This window comes from Oncorhynchus kisutch, linkage group LG2 (assembly GCF_002021735.2).
Source record: "Oncorhynchus kisutch isolate 150728-3 linkage group LG2, Okis_V2, whole genome shotgun sequence".
NCBI lineage: Eukaryota > Metazoa > Chordata > Actinopteri > Salmoniformes > Salmonidae > Oncorhynchus > Oncorhynchus kisutch.
The window spans coordinates 9,725,197-9,745,934 of NC_034175.2; the positions used below are offsets into that span (position 1 = coordinate 9,725,197).

At 39.1% G+C, this 20,738-nt stretch overlaps 2 protein-coding genes and 1 long non-coding RNA gene across 7 annotated transcripts; 2 read left to right on the forward strand and 1 right to left on the reverse strand.

Annotated features, from left to right (window-relative positions):
* The first annotated feature begins 406 nt into the window (after nucleotides 1-406).
* Nucleotides 407-4,204, forward strand: LOC109907317 (transmembrane protein 147-like). Of its 4 annotated transcripts, none has more exons than XM_031787034.1 (8): nucleotides 609-790; nucleotides 1,358-1,474; nucleotides 1,583-1,746; nucleotides 1,955-2,024; nucleotides 2,402-2,604; nucleotides 2,796-2,880; nucleotides 3,045-3,166; nucleotides 3,555-4,204. In XM_031787034.1, the coding sequence occupies exons 5-8, from the start codon at nucleotides 2,402-2,404 to the stop codon at nucleotides 3,673-3,675; spliced, it is 531 nt and encodes a 176-aa protein (XP_031642894.1). In that variant the 5' UTR covers nucleotides 609-790; nucleotides 1,358-1,474; nucleotides 1,583-1,746; nucleotides 1,955-2,024; the 3' UTR covers nucleotides 3,676-4,204. The 4 variants fall into 4 exon arrangements, with proteins under 4 accessions (XP_020360814.1, XP_031642894.1, XP_020360805.1 ...); XM_031787031.1 differs by lacking the exon at nucleotides 609-790 and adding an exon at nucleotides 815-1,074; XM_020505225.2 differs by lacking the exon at nucleotides 1,583-1,746 and having other exon boundaries at nucleotides 407-790.
* Nucleotides 4,205-7,000: 2,796 nt separating this feature from the next.
* sult2st3 (sulfotransferase family 2, cytosolic sulfotransferase 3) lies at nucleotides 7,001-10,714 on the forward strand. Of its 2 annotated transcripts, none has more exons than XM_020505252.2 (6): nucleotides 7,001-7,393; nucleotides 8,731-8,939; nucleotides 9,163-9,289; nucleotides 9,398-9,492; nucleotides 9,602-9,782; nucleotides 9,947-10,714. In XM_020505252.2, exons 1-6 carry the CDS (start codon nucleotides 7,258-7,260, stop codon nucleotides 10,060-10,062), a joined length of 864 nt encoding a protein of 287 aa, XP_020360841.1. In that variant the 5' UTR covers nucleotides 7,001-7,257; the 3' UTR covers nucleotides 10,063-10,714. The 2 variants fall into 2 exon arrangements, with proteins under 2 accessions (XP_020360841.1, XP_020360831.1); XM_020505242.2 differs by lacking the exon at nucleotides 7,001-7,393 and adding an exon at nucleotides 7,698-7,954.
* A 146-nt stretch (nucleotides 10,715-10,860) lies between these two features.
* Nucleotides 10,861-12,159, reverse strand: LOC109907350 (uncharacterized). Its single transcript, XR_002257525.2, has 3 exons — nucleotides 12,098-12,159; nucleotides 11,460-11,591; nucleotides 10,861-11,039 (listed from the first exon to the last, which is right to left on the reverse strand). It is a non-coding gene; the product is annotated as an uncharacterized LOC109907350 (long non-coding RNA).
* Between the last annotated feature and the right edge of the window lie 8,579 nt (nucleotides 12,160-20,738).

Sequence of the window (20,738 nt, forward strand, 5' to 3'; positions counted from 1 at the left end):
CATATTTAAAAAAATATTAATTAGACTAGCCTAGAATACTGCACATTGTGGATGCCTGAGTGACCATAATGAGCTTTAAAGGTCTAATGTAGTCATATCTCAATATCAAATCATTTCTGGGTAAAAATTAAGTACCTTACTGTGATTTGTTTCTTTTTGACCATTTTAATTTAAAACAAAGTGTTTCTTAGCAAGAGCAGACCAAAACTTCATCCCACCAAAAGAAGTTGACATTTCAGGCTGTCTTTTCAAACAGCTCTTACACTAAAAGGGCATTATCATAATTTGACCGTTTTCAGAGTACTATTCCAAATATTTTTCAAACAATCACGTTTTTGACTGCACTGGGCCTTTAACTCAATGACGTTAGACTACTACATATAGTGTAGCCCTGCTGCCGCCAGATGGCACTATTATTGCTAACGTCGTTTGTTAGTGGCGAATAGCGCCTACTAGCGGATGTCCAGGCTAGCTATAGTGCTGCAAATATCCTTAAACTTATAAATTGTCATTAGTTGTATTTATCATGTCAACGACGATGCAGGAACTATTTACTCATTGCATGAACAACAAAAACCACCGAGTTTTTAAACATTTTCATACTAAACAATCTTTGCAGAAACTGCCGAAGTCCTGCTCTGCAATTATTACGGTTAACCATGGTGACTCCGTTCTGTCATTCCGTCTATTTGCTTTACAAGACCCTCTTTGAGTACTTGTCCTAAAACGCTAGCAAACGAGCGGAGCGATAGGATTTGGAGACATCAAGGGATAGCGGAATCATTTAAAGGTAGGACTTTGGTAGTTTCTGAGTCCTCACTAGTTACCACAGCCACAAAGTTATTAATTCCGCCTATTTCTACAATTTATCTACTTGGAACCTTACTCAATCCACACTGCTACTCGTATGCCTAACCCTAAATTAATACCAAAACTCATTTTTATTTTATTTTAGGAATTTTCTACGATACAGGCTGTGGTAACTAGTGGACAACTAGTTTCCGTCCTTCATCCAACGAGTTAGCAAACCAGCATTAGCATCTCAATAATCCCTGTCAACCTGAGTAAATACAGGTATTTCTGAATGATTCGTGCTGATCTTCATTTAGACGTGTGTTATTTATATGCAGTTAACTTATCTAACAGATTTCAATTTATAATGCGAGTGGAATAAATATGTTTAGGCCTTGCCCATAATCAGCCTTTTGAGTGCAGGAAGAGAGGACGCTAGCAAGTAACGTTGCTTTCAGAATATCTGCTCCAATGCTTCATAAATCTTAAAAAACTAACGTTAGTTAGCTAATATTGTGTCAATAATTGTTGCTAGCTAATAGCTATCATGTCTTCATTCCTTCAGACTCGTTGGAGAATTCGCCAGTGTTGGACTCCCTGGAAATATGACGCTATTTCATTTCGGGAATTGCTTTGCCTTGGCTTATTTCCCCTACTTTATCACCTACAAGTGCAGTGGACTGTAAATATTAGCACCTCTCATACTATATAAACTGCATTAGATGAATTTGTTAGTTGACCCCGTACATTTAGCTACTGAACATGTATTTTTGTATGATCTGTTCACTAGCTAGTCACCCTTATTGGGCTCCCGAGTGGCGCAGCAGTCGAAGGCACGGCATCTCAGTGCAAGAGGTGTCACTACAGTCCCTGTTTCGAATCTAGGCTGTATCATATCTGGCCGTGATTGGGTGTCCCATAGGGCGGCGCACAATTGGGCCAGCGTCGTCCGGGGTAGGCCGTCATTGGAAATAAGAATTTGTTCTTAACTCACTTGCCAAGTACAAAATATATATATATGACATATATATATAGTAGAGGGTAAAATGTAATCTACATGGAAATGTCAGCAGATTGAGAGGTCAGCCAATCCTGCCACTCTAGGCAACCATGTTCAAACCATTCTAGTGTACGGATGTGTCTTTCTCTATCCATATTATAGATCAGAATACAATGCATTTTGGAGATGTGTTCAAGCAGGAGCTACCTACCTATTTGTGCAGCTATGCAAGGTGAGCATTGACTGTCCAAACTGTCTGTTTTCTGAAAAGCAATAAAAGTATCATCATTCTGTCAAAGGAACTGATGATCCATCACATTGGGATGCAGACTAAAAACTGCTTGATTACTAATGTAGCCTACTAGTTATTACTAGTTAATATGTATTCTACTAAGGCGGCATGTAGCCTAGTGTTTAGTAACCAAAAGGTCGCTGATTTGAATACTCGAGCCAACAAGGTGAAAATGTGCCCTTGAGTAAGCCAGTTAACCCTAATTTGCTACAGGGGCGCTGTAATACTATGGCTGACCCTGTGAAACAAGACATTTCACTGCACCTATCCAGTGTATGTGACAATAAAAAATAAAATGAACAATGTCTCTGTTCCAGATGCTATTTCTAGCCACTTTCTTCCCCACATGGGAGGGAGGAGCTGGTGTGTATGACTTTGTTGGTGAGTTTATGAAGGCCACGGTGGACCTAGCAGACCTTCTGGGCCTGCATCTGGTCATGTCCAGGAACGCAGGGAAGGGAGAGTACAAGATCATGGTGGCAGCGATGGGATGGTCCACAGCAGAGCTCGTTATGTCAAGGTACATTCTCTTTCTCTATCTTTCTCTGTCCTCCTGCTGTTTCTCTTTCAATCTCTTTGGGTGCATTCCAGATTCACATTCATTTCTGTGTAGATTATAGTCATTCACTACCCAAGCTCACTAGTATATTTGCCATTATGTTTATTTGCAATGCTGTCTCTTGTATTTAATCCTCTTGCCCTGTCATCCAGGTGTATACCTCTATGGGTGGGTGCCAGAGGCATTGAGTTTGACTGGAAGTACATACAGATGAGCTTCGACTCCAACATCAGCCTGGTAAGTCCCCTTGCACTGACACTTATACTGCTGAATCAAATAGACATTTATTTTGACTTCCAATAAATACTTAGATAATGAATACTCATCAACATTACATTTCCTGTAGAGGGCTTAGAAGATCTATAGTTTCTAAGGAAATTCGGTGTCGCCTTCTAATTCAGGTGCACTATATCGCCATGGCAGCAGTGGTGTGGATGTTCACGCGGTACGACCTCCCGAAGAGCTTCCGTCTGCCTGTGACTGTACTGCTAGGGCTGTGTGTATACAAGGCCTTCCTCATGGAGTGAGTATCACGTACTTCAATGTACCCAGGGAAGGGACCTGTGGAACTGCATACTGTAGAAATCCTCACAGAGCTGGTTTTCAGCTCTAGTGCTCATCTGTTCTGGGGAGGGAACTGAAGTTTTTCTGTACACCGCTGGAGGTCATTATAAACACTGATAGCTACAGTTGTGTAATGGTCTGGATGACCAACCCCTATTTTTCAAAAGAAACAATACATTATTGAAATGGTACTGAAAACCATAACGCCTCCAAGTTCATGTCATAATCCATCGTGATTATATGATGTTAGCAACAATCAGTTACATAGTAGTCAACAATTGACATATTGGTATCAAACATAGCTACACATCTACTCATTTCCTCCTCTGTCCTCTAACTTCTCTCAGGTTGTTTGTCCATGTGTTCCTGCTGGGGAGCTGGACAGCCCTCCTGGTGAAGGCGGTGCTCACTGGATCCATCTCCCTCTGTTCTCTCTTCCTCTTCGTCACACTGGTGCACAGTAACTGAGACTGGCTGCGACCCCAAACAAAGAGGGTCTTTAACACACACACACACAGGGCCTTTCAACCAGACTTTGCCTGTAAAGATTAATTTTGTATCACACAGAAAGAGGGCAGGAATGTGAGCATTCATGGTTTGACTTTTTTAATGTTGTGATACTACTTTTTTATGTATGATTTATTATTGTGCTGAATTAGTACGGTAGATTGAGTATTTATAACAATTGGATGACAGTGGATGCCTCTTAAGCGTTGTAGTACAGTTACTAAACTACTTTGACATCTAAGCTGATGGTACAATACTGTTGTTACTCTGTGTGCTCACCTGCATTACTGCAGATATGAAAGAGATTAACTTTATCTCATTTGACATGATGAAATACAAATGTTGGTGCACTTGTCACATGACTGAAGCAGCATAATGGCGTATTTATGTTGTCGTAAGATGACATAAAACATGGTAGCAGTGGGTTATCCTACTCTATGGAAACTTAGTGAGGTGTGAGTGAATGGCCAATAAATGACTTAATATGCTACTTTTGATTGCGCACAGTGTGCTTATTACATACGATAGACAATGTTTTAATTTGATTTTGTATAGATATTTACAAAAGGCAGGAGATAGAAGTCAAATTTGTACTCAACATTGAGGTGTAGTTCGGGTTCCTAGTATGAGAGCTTTATGTGTGGTGTTGTAGGGAGATAATCAAATCACACTTGCTGTCACAACTGACCTACTGTTACTACAAACCCGATTATGTACTGTGGGGCCCAATTCTGCTGAATTCCATGGTGACTTGGTGTCTGTACAGTAGTGGGCATGTCCAGGAATGATGAATACTCTTGTGTCCAGATTCCCACACATATTGCCTTTCCAATCGGAAGAATCGACGCTCCACACCTACCACCGGAATGCCACTTCTAATTCATTCCGGAGATAATAGATTTGTTCCCCTTCTAGTTAGCCTTGAAATGACTAGTCTGGTTTGTATAGAAACCTGTTGACCAGTCTAGTCTGTATAGAAACCTGGTGTCTGCATAGAAATGTATTGAAATGTATTGACCAGTTTAGTCTGTGTAGAAACCTGTTGACCAGTTTAGTCTGTGTAAACATGTTGACCAGTTTAGTCTGTGTAAAAACCTGTTGACCAGTCTAGTCTGTATATAATCCTGTTGACCAGTCTAGTCTGTGTAAAAACCTGTTGACCAGTCTAGTCTGTATATAATCCTGTTGACCAGTCTAGTCTGTGTAAAAACCTGTTGACCAGTCTAGTCTGTATATAATCCTGTTGACCAGTCTAGTCTGTATAGAAACTTCATGACCAGTCTAGTCTGTGTAGAAACCTGTTGTCTAGTCTGTAGAAACCTGTTGACCAGTCTAGTCTGTAAAAACCTGTTGACCAGTCTAGTCTGTATATAATCCTGTTGACCAGTCTAGTCTGTATAGAAACTTCATGACCAGTCTAGTCTGTGTAGAAACCTGTTGACCAGTCTAGTCTGTAGAAACCTGTTGACCAGTCTAGTCTGTGTAAAAACCTGTTGACCAGTCTAGTCTGTATATAATCCTGTTGACCAGTCTAGTCTGTATAGAAACATGTTGTCCAGTCTAGTCTGTGTAGACACCTGTTGACCAGTCTAGTCTGTGTAGACACCTGTTGACCAGTCTAGTCTGTATAGAAACCTGTTGACCAGTCAAGTCTGTGTAGACACCCGTTGACCAGTCTAGTCTGTAGAAACCTGTTGACCAGTCTAGTCTGTAGACACCTGTTGACCAGTCTAGTCTGTATAGAAACATGTTGACCAGTTTAGTCTGTGTAGAAACATGTTGGTTGACCAGTCTAGTCTGTGTAGAAACCTGTTGACCAGTCTTGTTTGTATAGAAACCTGTTGACCAGTTTAGTCTGTATAGAAACCTGTTGACCAGTCTAGTATGTTTAGACACCTGTTGTCTAGTCTGTATAGAAACCTGTTGACCAGTCTAGTCTGTGTAGAAACCTGTTGACCAGTCTAGTCTATGTAGAAACCTGTTGACCAGTCTTGTTTGTATAGAAACCTGTTGACCAGTCTAGTCTGTGTAGAAACCTGTTGACCAGTCTAGTCTATGTAGAAACCTGTTGACCAGTCTTGTTTGTATAGAAACCTGTTGACCAGTCTAGTCTGTGTAGAAACCTGTTGACCAGTCTAGTCTGTGTAGAAACCTGTTGACCAGTATAGTCTGTGTAGAAACCTATTGACCAACCTGTTTTCTCCCTCACTTCAAAAAGGTCTCATGCTTTGTGATTGTTGGCACTACACTATGGTGACCGGGGACTTGGGCTGTATTCAATGAAGTAAAACATTCCTATATAAATGTAAGAAACTGAGCCAACACGATTACATTCTACCTGACACAATCTTTTCTGTTTTACATAATACATTTCTATCTGAACATTCTCTAACCCCTAACTAAAAGTCCTACAAAATTCCTGTAGGATTATTTTGTAAGGTACGCTACAACCTTCTAAACAGGCCCCCGCTAAACCAGAACCTTGTTAATCCTGCATTACACTCATGTAATGTAGCATGCTTTTCAGCCAAGAGGCACTTGGTCAATCCTGTAAATGTATGGGAAGAGGAAGCCATTACATATATTTTATTTTTTACAAGGAAGTTCATGCAACAGATTTGAATGTCTTGGTATGTGGCATCTTAACTCTGCCATATTTAAGCTCTTGGGATTAGATATTTTTCAGAACTGATCTGATTGGTCAAAAGGCCTATTAGTGGAAATTATCAGAAATGGGCTGCTTGTATAAATGTAGCCTAAATTACAGGATGGCAAACACAGGGCCATATCCTATCTCAGGCCCTCTCTCTGGCATTCTGCCCCAGACTTACAGTTCTGCCCTGGACAAAGGCTCCATTGAGTGAGTCCTATTCAGAATGACTGACCTACAGAATCTGCTAGTCAGTTTCAGTTAGGCCTGGCTGCATCAAATGTGCATTACATCACAATACAAGAGCTGTTCAGTTCATGCATAATAACATTATTGTGCAAAATGTTACCATATCTCAGTGAAAGCAAGGAAGTGAAGGAACAGGAGTGAGGTGAACTCAGTCTTCTGGACAGACAAATGATAGCTCCTCCTGCAACAAGGTAGAAGGCCATGGCGAAACATATCACACTTTTTTAAGCTGTTCAACTGATCATCCCATAGCAATAAAGGTATTTAAAATATTATGGAGAGTGCTGTGCTTCTCCTTGTTATTCATTGGCCACGTAGACCTATTTGTAATGGTTGCAACATTAGGTGGGATGTCTCATTGTTTGCATCCCTTTCGCTGTGGGGAATAGATTGAGAGTGACAAGGTTTACAAACACTCCTTTCTTTCTTGTATTGGGTTTACTGCTCCCGCAGGGGCCATCCATCCCATCTCAAGCCCTTCTCTGGGTGATTCTGCCCTTGACAAAGACACCATTGCAAGAAAGAGCTACAAGAGGGGAGGGATTCTTTCCTCTCTCACATTTGCATTGATGCATTAAACATATGCCTCTAGGTCAGGGCTGAAGTGGCAGAACTTTACTGCAGGCTATACCTGAGTGTGTTCCATGGCATCAGACAGGTACTTTCTTCACCATGGAATTTTGTTACCAACTGTGGTTCACAATGAGGAGAGTCTGAAATATGCCAATGATTTCAAAGTTCAGGACAGCGATGTGTTTGCCATTACTTACCCCAAATCAGGTAATGTATGCAACAGATTTCCATATCTCAGTGTGATCTGCCAACTTTGAGGCACCTTCTTCAAATCCAGGGATCAACATCTTGACATAATTTTCATACATTACATAATTTAACCAATTTTGGTGTTGTAACTGCATCTTGAGATGGGTCCAAATCTATCTATTCAACATTTGTATTATTGTATTATTAGTAGTAATATTAGTATGAGCAATTATTTGAATTATTATGAATTACTTATTATTAGTGTATTATTGCCAGTGAATAATGCTGCTATCGGCTGAGTGAATTGTTAGAATGTTTTGGCATCTGCGCACAAATTGCCCAAAAGGAATGCACTTCCCTCCCACCTTACTGACTCGCGGACATTGTTTTTCACCGAAAATTAGCATACTTTACTTTAACTCTGTAAATTGTGTTTAAGTATGGCGAATGATGGAAATTATATCGTTTATCACGGTCTTTTGTGCCCGAAAGAAACTCACTCTTTTGAAAGTTTTAAATACGCGGAGGAAATTAAAGTTGAAGATGAAGATATTTTCATAGTGACTTACCCAAAGTCTGGTAAGAACATACTGTACTCTAACGTTAGTATGGCTTCATGTCATTTAAAGTTTAGTAGTGGTGTACCAAATTGTCAAACTTGAGTAAAAGTAGATACCTTAATAGAAAGTTACTAAAATAAAAGTCACCTAGTACAATACTAACGTTACTTGAGTAAAAGTCTAAATGTATTTGGTTTTAAATATACTTAAGTATCAAAAGTAAATCTAATTTCTAAAATATACTTAAGTATCGAAAGGAAAGTTTAAATAATTTCAAATTCCTTATATTAATCAAAGCAGACGGCACCATTTTATTGTTTTTAAAATGTACGGATAGCCAAGGGCACACTCAGACGTTATCTACAAAAGATGCATGCATTTGTGCTCAGTGAGTCAGCCAGACCAGAGGCAGTAGGAATGACACGTGTTCTCTTGATTTGGGCATGAATTTCAAAATGTTCCTGCCCTGCTGCATTCAAAATGTAGTATTTTTGGCTGTCAGGGAAAATGCATAAAGTAAAAAGTACAATACTTTCTTTAGGAATGTAGTGAAATAAAAGTTGTCAAAAATATAAATAGTAAAGTACAGATGCCCCTATAAAACGACTAAAGTAAAAAAATACTTTAAAGTACTATTTAAGTAGTTTACACCAATGCAGTTTAGTCTCCCAGGCATTGCAGTTGGACATCTTTACATCCCAAAAACTTGTCAGACGAAAGAAAATATGTAATGTGTGTTTTTTATTACTATAATAGGACTTACTTACAATAACTAATTAAGGTAATGTTTCCCAGGCACCACATGGATGCAAGAGATTGTACCTTTAGTCCTAAATGGAGGAGACCTTACTCCAGTGCAAACTATTCCCAACTGGGACCGGGTTCCCTGGCTGGAGGAGACACGAGCAGCCCTAGTTCTGGACCGTCTGCCCTCACCACGGGCAATGGTCTCTCATATGCCCTACCATCTCATGCCCCCCTCCTTCTTCCCCTCCAAAGCCAAGGTAGGGCCCTGATCCAGGAACTGAGAGCAACTACTAGACAGTAACAACTGAAGAGACTCTTGCAGTATGTTTAATGGACTGACTTCAGCATTGCAAATGTATAAAATAATTGGAAAAATGTGCCTACATGCAATGTAATTATCTTATAATTTAGCTATCACACTGGGCTCTTGAAAGTTTGTCTATGGAACTCATATTTAAGACTTTATTTGCTTTCATTTAGGTCATCTATGTTACCCGGAACCCAAAAGATGTTATGGTGTCATCATTTCACTTCCACAAGATGGCCAGTTTCCTGGATGACCCTGGGACTTTTGATGAGTTTCTAAATAAGTTTCTCTCTGGGCAAGGTGAAAAATGCTAGGATATATAAATAAATGTGAGGGACCATTTGATGCACATACTAAAGAAGAGGGTAAATGGGTTTGAATGTAATTAACATTTGTTTATCTACACAGTGTTGTTTGGGAAGTGGACAGACCATGTGAAAAGCTGGCGAAATTCAGATCTGGGAGACAGAATCCTATACATTACCTATGAAGAAATGGTCAAGGTAAAACACCAATCAATGCAAACCGCCTCAATCCTGCGTGACCAGACTCATAGTGAACTAGGCTAACCCCAGGCCAAACTGCTTACATATGTCTGTTTCTCTCCTGAAGGACCTGCGGGGAGTGCTGGAACGCCTCTCACGGTTCCTTGGTCGGGACCCAAGTGAAGAAACTCTGGATCGTGTAGCTAACCACTGCTGTTTCAGCAACATGAAGTTAAATGCAATGTCAAACTACTCCCTGGTGCCACAGGAGATCATGGATAGCAGCAAGTCCACCTTCCTTAGAAAAGGTAATGGAAACTGGCAAGATAGGGGGTAATCACTCCCTGCAGCGGGATAGGAACCCAGAATGCGGCTAGTAGTAGAATGTTCTCTCATCATGCGCTACTGCAACCACTTTTTGCTTCCATATATTTCACTGTTCAATTAAAGCACATTCACCTTGTTCTTTCAGGGGTTGCTGGAGACTGGAAAAATCATTTCAGTCCTGAGCAGGATTTCAAATTCACAGCTGTCCTAAAAGAGGAAATGAACGGAACCAACATAAAATTCCCATGGGATGAGGAGTGAACAGGTGGAAATGTACCGACAACGTTTTCTTGACATTGCAGGCAGTTAGACAGTGGAGAATTTAAAACAAATTGACTTTCTAAATGCATCTCTGCATCCACAGCACAAGTGTAATGTCACTTATGCATTTATTCCTCATTATTATTTTTCAATTATTTATTTTTCTCGCTCTGCATTGTTGGGATGTAAGCATTTCAGTATTAGTCTACACCTGTTGTTTATGAAGCATGTGACAAATAAAATGAGATTTGAAATGGTCCAAAAGTCCTGCTGCCACAGGAATGACTTGTGGTTAACTGGATATTTTGTAACTTTGTTAGTATTTTGATTGAACTCAGTGCTTGTTGGTTAAGTCAAAGACCGGCTTTCAAATCAAAGTTTATTGGTCACGTATACAGTTCTGCAGATATTATCGCAGGTGCAGTGAAATGCTTATGTTTCTAGCTCCAATAGTGCAGTAATATCTAGCAATACAATAATAATACAATAACTTTCTGAACTATTCTTGTGTAGTACTTATTTCACATTTTTACATAAACAACTGGTAGTTGAATACGTTTAAATTAGCCATAATCTGGTAATAACAGACTTATCATAAATAGTAAAACACTGTAAGTTATATTACACATTGTATACATCTGACCGTCACACAGTACTGTGTCTTGTTTTTTCTTACTGCTGAGGATTTGGCTAAAGGGTTGTGCTCACATAAAAAGTTTGACTTGCAGGCATAGTCTTCAGATGACAACAGTCCTAATGTAACCATAATACATTTCTTGTACAAAAACGTGAGGCTCCTCAGTGAAACAATTTAATGAACATTTTCATAACAAGGTGCGGAAGACAACACTTTGGGGATCAGCAATCACTTTCTGGCTCTGTCAGTTAGGAATCTCCTTATTGACTTCATGAACGATTTGGCATTGAACACATGGTTCGCAGTAAGCAGTCATACACCAGTCATCGCAAATGGTTCCCTGTAGAAATCAACATATTATTAGGGTGGCTAAGTTGATATCAACTTCTCACAGTCCTATGTCGTAGGCCTATAACGATCAGTCCCTAAGCCCTGACTAGCGCTGGCCCTGACAGGGTGAGGATGAGACAGATAACACAAAGGGCTGATTTACAAGACACGGATTACACCTAGTCCTGGACTAAAAAGCATGGCCAATGGAGAATTCCCATTGAAATAGCATTTTTTTCTCAGGATTTAGATTAATCTTAGTCCAGGACACCACCCCAAAGGGCTTTGTGATATGACGGAGTTGATGCTGGACAATGAATGCTGAATAGTGTGCATGAGGTGGTGGAGAAACAGGTCATGGAAATGTTCAACAATACATGAAGATGCATATCTATACAGCTGTACAATCAGCAACATGCCATATGCATACCTCTATGTTATACCTCTCCACGAATGCTGGTTCGCAACATAAAATGTGTCCATGGAACATGAGAGTAGGAAACACTCCGTATTTCTCTGCCATCTTAACGGCCTGAATGCATGGACAGAAAAGTCCAGAGACCTGTTGGCATGAATGAACAGGCAAGTAAAGGATGAATGAAACCGACCCAATTACACTCCTCTGTAAATGTACCATATATGGACAGTGAAGCTAAAACTTTTAACTTGGCTCTATACTCCAGCATTTTGATTTAGACAAATGTTTTAGATGAGGCGACAGTACATAATGTCACATTTTATTTTAAGGTGTTTCCATACATATCCGTTTGGAAATTAATGCACTTTATGTATTTTACCATATTCACTCAGGCCCAGATTCTGACCCAAGTTAAGCAAGCGTAAATAGAACGTAATCCTCTTTTTATGCGCTTTTCTCTATTTATATTCTGACCTTGAATTTAAGTATGAGAATAGCATGCTATTCACCCACTATATAATAAATGAATAAATAAAGGTGTGGCGGAGGTGTGTCTATAGATATGCCGTATTCTGACCTTGACTTAATTCCCTAATAATTCCACCACCTTTACACGTGAAGGAACCATGAATAAGGTCCAGCGAACCTACCTGTTCCATGTCTCGGAGGTCTAGGGACAATTCCTTAGACCTCATGGCTTGGTTTTTGCTCTGACATGCACTGTCAACTGTGGGACCTTATATAGACAGGTGTGTGCCTTTCCAAATCATGTCCAATCAATTTAATTTACCACAGGTGGACTCCAATGAAGTTGTAGAAACATCTCAAGGATGATCATTGGAAGCAGGATGCACCTGAGCTCAATTTCTAGTCTCATAGCAAAGGATCCGAATACTTATGTAAATAGGGTATTTTAATTTTTAATACATTTGCAAACATTTCTAAAAACCTGTGTTCGCTTTGTCATTATGGGGTATTGTGTGTAGATTCTTGAGAAAAAAATATTTAATACATTTTAGAATAAGGCTGTAACGTCACAAAATGTGGAAAAGTCAAGGGGTCTGAATACTTTCTGAAGGCACTGTATATAAGGTCCCACACTTGACAGTGCATGTCACAGCAAAAACCAAGCCATGAGATCAAAGGAATTGTCCGTAGAGCTCCGAGACAGGATTGTGCCGAGGCACAGATCTGGGCAAGGGTACCAAAAAATGTCTGCAGCATTGCAGCATTGAAGGTCCCAAGAACACAGTGGCCTCCATCATTCTTAAATGGAAGAAGTTTGGAACCACCAAGAAACTTTCTAAAGCTGGCCGCCCGGCCAAACTGAACATTTGGGGGAAAAGGGCCTTGGTCAGGGAGGTGACCAAGAACCGGATGGTCACTCTGACAGAGCTCCATAGTTCATCTGTGGAGATGGGAGAACCTTCCAGAAGGACAACCATCTCTGCAGCACTCCACCAATCAGGTAGAGTAGAGTAGAGTGGCCAGACAGAAGCCACTCCTCAGTAAAAGGCACATGACAGCCCTCTTGGAGTTTGACCTCTTGGAGTTTGCACCTAAAGGACTCTCAGACCATGAGAAACAAAATTCTCCGGTCTGATGAAACCAAGATAGAACTCTTTGGCCTGAATGCCAAGCGTCACATCTGGAGGAAACCTGGCACCACTCCTACGGTGAAGCATGGTGTTGGCAGCATCATGCTGTGGGGATGTTTTTCAGAGGCAGGGACTGGGAGACTAGTCAGGATCGAGGGAAAGATGAATGGAGCAAAGTACAGCGAGATCCTTGATGAAAACCTGCTCCAGAGCGCTCAGGACCTCAGACTGGGGCGAAGGTTCACCTTACAACAGGACAGCAACCCTAAGCACACAGCCAAGAAAATGCAGGAGTGGCTTTGGGACAAGTCTCTGAATGTCCTTGAGTGGCCAAGCCAGAGCCCGGACTTGAACACAATCGAACATCGAGACACTTGAAAATAGCTGTGCAGCGCCGCTCTTCATCCAACCTGACAGAGCTTAAGAGGATCTGCAGAGAAGAATGGGAGAAACTCCCCAAATACAGGTGTGCCAAGCTTGTAGCGTCATACCCAAGAAGACTTGAGGCTGTAATCGCTGCCAAAGTGCTTCAACAAAGTACTGAGTAGTGGGTCTGAACACTTAGAGTTCAGTCTAAAGTTTGGACACACCTACTCATTGAAGGGGTTTTCTTTATTTCTACTATTTTCTAGATTGTAGAATAATACTGAAGACATCAAAACTATGAAATAACACATATGGAATCACGTAGTAACCAAAAAAGTGTTAAACAAATCAAAATATATTCAAAGCACACTTAACCAGCATGGCTACCACAGCATTCTGCAGCGATATGCCATCCCATCTGGTTTGAGCTTAGTGGGACTATCCTTTGTTTTTCAACAGGACAATGATCCAACAACCTCCAGGCTGTGTAAGGGCTATTGACCAAGAAGGAGAGTGATGGAGTGCATCAGATGAACTGGCCTCCACAATCACCCGACCTCAACCCAATTGAGATGGTGCTCATCATATGTGGGAACTCCTTCAGGACTGTTGGAAAAGAATTCCAGGTGAATCTGGTTGAGAGAATGCCAAGCGTGAGCAAAGCTGTCATCAAGACAAAGGGTGGCTACTTGAAGAATCTCAAATATAAAATATATTTGGATTTGTTTAACACTTTTTTGGTTACTACATCATTCCATATGTGTTATTTCATAGTTTTAATAAGGTTTTAACTTGTGAGGGAAAAAATGTGGAAAAAGTCAAGGGGTCTGAAAACTTTCCAAATGCACTGTATATTGGACTCAATAGAAGAGAATTGTGACTAATATATTGAGTAATTTTCAAATCATTATTGTAAATAAGAATATAATATGTTTCTGAACATTTCTACATTAATGTGAATGCTACCATGATTACAGATAGGCCTAATCATGAATGAATCGTGAATAAGGATGAGTGAGAAAGTTACAGATTCCCCCAAAACATGCTAACATCTTACCATTACCAATAACAGGTGAAGTCACAATTTTATTGAGGGTATTATAGTTATGCATCTGTAACTTTCTTACTCATCATTATTCACGATTCATTCATGCTTATCCCTAACCATGGTAGCATCCACATGAATGTAGAAGTGTTCAAAGACATATTATTTTCTTATTTACAGTAAAAGTGACTCCAAAATGACACAATACATTATTTACCATTCATTTCTATTGGGCACCACAACCAAAACAACCTGCAAATGCATCCACCAAGTGTGTAGTCACAAGCATGATGTAGTCATTGTTTGCTTGGTATAAGTTAATTAACAATAAGTAACAATAAGTTAATTTGTCCAAATACATATGACAGCTTCAAATGGGGGTCTAGATAAAATGAAAGCACTAGATAAAGTCCTTTTATTTCTAAATGGTAAAACAGATATGTATGAAAATTCCCTCAAATAGAAGGTGACATTCTGTACTGTTGCCTCATATAAGTTAACATGTTTGATCTTAAACCAAAATGCTGTAATATAGAGTCACCTTAAAAGTTTTAGCTTCACTGTCAAAATAAATATGTAGTGTACATCTTGGCTTGTATTAATCAAATAGTATGTAAACAATCGAAATGTGTAGGTACCATTCTAGCCATAGCTTACAGACATCTCTGTAGACACAGCAGAAATGGGGCAAAAGGAGTGGCTAATAAATCTGGCTGTACATCTGACTGGTTTACTTACTGCAAATTGAGAAATTATGTGACTGAACTCAACAAAAAGAAGAAGAAACTGTATTATGAAGCCAAGATCAATTATATAAAGAATGATGGAAAAAAACGTTGGAGTACTTTAAATGAAATTATGGGCAGAAAGACAAATTATTTCATCGAATCCGATGGCTTATTCATCACAAAACCATTTGATGGTGCTGATTATTTTAATGATTATTTTATTGGCAAAGTGGGCAAACTTAGGCATTTAAAAAATGAATTATTTTGCAACAGCTAAATAGGGATCCTAATAAAATACCATATACCACTCTAGAGCTCCATGTCTTTTTCTGAATCCCGGCAAACCCAGCTAAAGTCCTTGGTTCTTGTAGTGGCGTCTTGAAATACGTTGCACATATGTCCTGCAAATACCCTGCTCAATTAATATAAATTAATACAGAATTAATATAGGCCTACATTTTACTTCTAGCTAGCTAGCTCATCATATGAATAACTAGTTAGCTACTGTGGCTAGCTAGCTTTTATCTGTCAATAGCTAGCTACCTAGCAACAGTAACCAGTTACTTGAGCAAATGTAAATATTATAAAATAAAATCATCTGCAAAATAATGCATTTACACTCTTAATGTTCACTCTTTAGTAAACTTTTCTTTTCCATTTCAAAACGTACCTAGAGGTTAACAAACAAACCTAACGTTTCTAGAAAGTTAGTTTATGGCATTCTTCGGTGTTTAGGATGTTACTAGGCATCGGTAATTCATAAATTGCATTCCACAGCCAAGATCATCCCTCCATCCATTGCCATTACTATGAAAATGTGTTGAAAATTCTGTGTGAGTATTTCCTCATGTATATTAATCGTACTTTACTTTGTCATTGTTTTAGCAACAAACAATAATCAGTAGTCAAATTGACAACTGCATGTGCAAGAATATAAACAAAAACACATTTATTATGGTTGTGCACTATATACAAAAGTTGTGTAATCGTACATGCAGGTTTATTAGGCCTTTTTGTAAATTCCATGCATGACTTATTCAATTGGAATTCATCAGATTGTCAAGCCCTGATCTGTTTCACCTGCCTTTGTGATTGTCTCCACCCACCTCCAGGTGTCACCCGTTTTCCTCATTAGTCCCTGGGTATTTATTCTGGTGTTCTCAGTTTGTCTGGTCAAGTCAAGCAGTGTGGTTGTCTGTGGGTCTGCTTTTTATTATCTCTCTTTTGCTAGTTCTCCCGGTTCTGACTCTGAACCTGCCTGCCTGCCTGTACTGCCTGCCTGTACTGCCTGCCTGTACTTCCTGCCTGTACTGCCTGCCCTGACCTCAAGCCTGCCTGCCACTCTGTACCTCCTGGACTCTGACCTTGTCATGATCTTTTGCCTGTCTCTTGGATTATAATAAATATCAGAGACTTGAACCATCTGCCTCCCGTGTCTGCATCTGGGTCTCGCCCTGTGCCCTTATACAGATACTGTAAAGCCATCAGTGTTTTTCTTTTATTAGGTATGCACAGACCCCCAAAACTCAAATGCCTTTCAATCTCAACCCAGCTGACGTTTCATCTCTCTTGCAATCTGACAGAGCACAGGATCCACAGAACATGCGCCCTGCCCAGTCATCAATTAAGCTGCCCTAGAAATACAGAGGGATGACAAATATCTATATATTTTGCTTACTGGTGACTACTGTACTGTATAAGTACACATAAATCATACAGTCAAACCAAGCTATTAGAAATGGACAATTATGTTGTCCAGCAATACCACTGTGATGATAAAAAGTAGTTGTTCAATAATACACAGATGTATTTTAGGTTTGTTGCACTGTACTAGACAGCTATCTCACCGGGATGTTGTATCCCTCTCTCTCATTGATGTGCGCATCATCATCATAGTTGTTGGCACCAGGGGGAGACAAGCATTCGCCATACCTCTCAACCATCTGACAGGCTAGGCACATTGAACAGAAGGTACCACACAAACCTGGAAGATACAAGTTATTATGAAATTGTTGACATTAAAGATTTTAAATAAGGTTTATGTTTGTTATTACAGCCTACACTTAGACTCTCCTGTCAATGCAACAGTCCAGAGTCCTTGGGTTCCACTTTGCCGGAATGTTTGGTTGACTCATTACTGCTCTATCACACACTCCATATCCAGATTTGCAGGCTGAAATAATAAGAAATGTATTGGTTACATTGAAGACAATTGGGATATGCAGCAATCATTAGAACATTTAACAGGGCTCTATAGTGCGACCATTGAACTGACATATATGCCTAAATATTTAGGAGCACCAATGAGCCTAGAAAAATCAAGGATTCTAGTATTATTACCTCAAATGTTTTTATTTTGCTCCTAAATTTCTTTATGTGCACCTACATATTTTAAACCAAGGCGCACATGTGCTCCTTGTAAAACAAAGGTAATCGTAGCCCTCTATAAATATTATATTTATTTTACAAATATTGTCTGTTTGGGGTCATTTTGAACAGGGTAGGGTAGAACTGATACTGTAATCTGAAATACAAGGCATGATTATCCTAGAGCTGCGGTTAATAGGAACTTTACCTATTATACCAATTAGCAAGAAAGGTGGGTTGTAAGTGTGGAGCTCTCTTGTTATTTTGTTATTATTAGGCCAGGCTATGTTCTCCTCACCCGCCATCTACAGGGAATCTAGTTTACTGCGTTAGGACTGAACTAGTGCAGAGGTCTGAAATGTACTACCTCCCGAGGAAGGGTTTGTTTGATTGACAATTGGCGAAAAAAGAATAATAACTGGTAGCTAGCTAGTTACAAGCTCAATTCCAGTTGCTAACCAGACCATCATCACAAGTTGAGCTCTAACGTTAGCCTAGTACGACTACAGCGTTATTTCCTAAGGGACCTTTATTTCAACCACCACAAAACTTTACAAACAATTACTGTAAGCACTCAACAGGCTTGTACTCAACAATGTGTTTCCGTTTTAACTTATTTTTTCTCCATTTGAAATCACTCCATTTGACAACCTCATCCAGCGAAGTTTATATGCAACGCCAGTGTCAGTGAATTGGTTATTAGAACGGTTGCCAATCACTAACGTGATTGATTGATTGGCGGAAGACTGGGTGGGAGCTTGAAAAGTATTCTCTGATAGATTTTAGCACATGACATGGCTATTTATTTGTACATAAATGATTAACTCCAATCAATTAAACTGTTGTACAGTGAAATGCCTTTCTTGCACATTCTAACACACGTTGAATAATTTACCAAAAATAGATCAAAATATTTGCAATACAATAATGTAGTGTATAGATAATCAAGATGGGCCTACAGAAATTAAATGAAAGACAATTAAAAAAGAAAGAAATGAAATACAAGTATATTTGTAGGCTTGAATAGGTTGAATAATATTTTTTTCTAATTTTGAAAATGCAGTACAGGTAATTAGTTGAATAGACAATTTGACTGTTTAATTTTTTTCAATTGTGTTTAGTATGCCACAATTTCATTCAATGACTGGGTGTACGAACACTGCAGAAGGCCAACAGTGTTTTTTCTTGGATTTCCGTTTAGGATGTTTCTGCAAAACATTTCCCTCATTTTACACACATCATTAAGCTGGGTGCCTGTCTGTGAAACTTTTAATTTTCAATGAAATATCTGAGATTATGTGAGGAAATAGGGGGAAAAAAACACTGTTTTATGAATGAAAACATTTGTTCATTTTAGAAACATATTGTGTAATGCCCAGCGTAAATCCTATGTACTTTTAGTGATAATAAAGTAGGCTACCTCTGTAAGGTTTGTGTCAAATATACTTTTCCCATTTCTTATATCAAGTACCTACTGGGCACAAACGTCAATTCAACGTCTATTCCAAGTTGGTTCAACGTTATTTAATTGTGTACCCAGTGAGTAAGGTTTCTACTTCACTTCTCTGAACAGATTACAGAATAGGCAAAGTTGAAGGAGTAATAGGCCTTATTATATGTTTATCAGTTAACTTACCTATTTATTTGGTTGTGTCAAAGACCCATTGCTGTTGAACAATACTTTTTGTACTTTACTTTGAGTCTCAGCAGCAACTTAAGCAACTTTTTATTATCAAACCCAGGATAAAAGATTTTCTCCTAATTGCATAAATAAAATGTATGATAGATGGCCATACTGTTTTGTATTTATTTGTATGACATTTGGTTACATGCCCTACTGCACTCTTGCCTCTGGATAATACAGACGCGACTTCTATTTTGTGGTAACCTCAACATGGTTTAGTTAGTTACGGGATTTCTTGTGTTTATTTTGGTTTTCTTTTGTTCCTACTTGATGCCATACACAGAGCCTTGATTCATTTTAGTTGGGTTTCCATGGCCAATTGTTTCTGTGTCACTTTGTTTCTGTGTTGGAATGAAGCTGGGAATTCTGTTGGCATATTGTGAGGTTATGCTTTATGCTAAAATACTGTCTCTGTGGTGTGTCTTTTAGTTTTAAATGGGCCACATGCAGACGTCATGCATTTCCTTTTTCCCATTTAATCTATATGCTAAATCTATCAAGTTAGTGCCTACAGGAAGTGTGTATCCCTTACGTAATGGATGAGTGAATTCGTGTGCCCTGGTCATAGGCCTACGTGCTTTCCCCCCTCCTATATGGAGCATGCGTCATAACGACCACATTGCAGTGTTTGCGTAATGTTGAGAGTTCACATGTTTTTATTAATAAGTGATGAGGATACCAATTTTACAAAGCATTGTAAGTTTGGCTTTATAATACATAAGAAATAGCTTACAGATGAATATGCCATCTCGACTGTGAGACTATGGATGTGATAATATAATGTTATTAATATCATGACAAAGGTATAGGTAACTGCTCAAATAAATCAAACACCAACATAGTGTCTTAATAGTGTGTTGGGCCACCTTGAGCCATATATTTGACAAGTTTGGGTGGCACTGTAGCTTAGTGGTTAGAGCGTTGGACTTGTAACCGAAAGGTTGCAGGTTTGAATCCCCGAGCTGACATACTGACTCAACTCCAGCCACTTTAATGATGGGAATTGATGTAAAAATGTATCACTAGACACTTAATATAATGTTTACATACCCTACATTACTCATTGTATATGTATTTACTGTACTCTATATCATCTACTGCATCTTGCCATCTTTATGTAATACATGTATCACTAGCCACTTTAAACCATGCCACTTTATGTTTATATACCCTACATTACTCATCTCATATGTATATACTGTACTCTATACCATCTACTGCATCTTGCCTATGCCGTTCTGTACCATCACTCATTTATATATCTTTATGTACATATTCTTTATCCCTTTACACTTGTGTGTATAAGGTAGTAGTTGTGGAATTGTTAGGTTAGATTACTCGTTTGTTATTACTGCATTGTCAGAACTAGAAGCACAAGCATTTCGCTACACTCGCATTAACATCTGCTAACCATGTGTATGTGACAAATAAAATTGGATTTGATTTGATTCAAAGTATATTGAAAGCGGATGACACACAGCTGTACATTTCAATGAAACATGG

Excerpts from the sequence above, each read along its gene's own strand:
- LOC109907317 (XM_020505225.2), top strand. The coding sequence starts at position 1,398 with ATGACGCTATTTCATTTCGGGAATTGCTTTGCCTTGGCTTATTTCCCC. Across the intron at positions 2,605-2,795 it reads GCAGAGCTCGTTATGTCAAG|GTGTATACCTCTATGGGTGG; the intron begins GTACATTCTCTT and ends CCTGTCATCCAG. Across the intron at positions 3,167-3,554 it reads TACAAGGCCTTCCTCATGGA|GTTGTTTGTCCATGTGTTCC; the intron begins GTGAGTATCACG and ends AACTTCTCTCAG.
- sult2st3 (XM_020505242.2), top strand. The coding sequence starts at position 7,816 with ATGGCGAATGATGGAAATTATATCGTTTATCACGGTCTTTTGTGCCCG. Across the intron at positions 8,940-9,162 it reads TCTTCCCCTCCAAAGCCAAG|GTCATCTATGTTACCCGGAA; the intron begins GTAGGGCCCTGA and ends GCTTTCATTTAG. Across the intron at positions 9,783-9,946 it reads GTCCACCTTCCTTAGAAAAG|GGGTTGCTGGAGACTGGAAA; the intron begins GTAATGGAAACT and ends TTGTTCTTTCAG.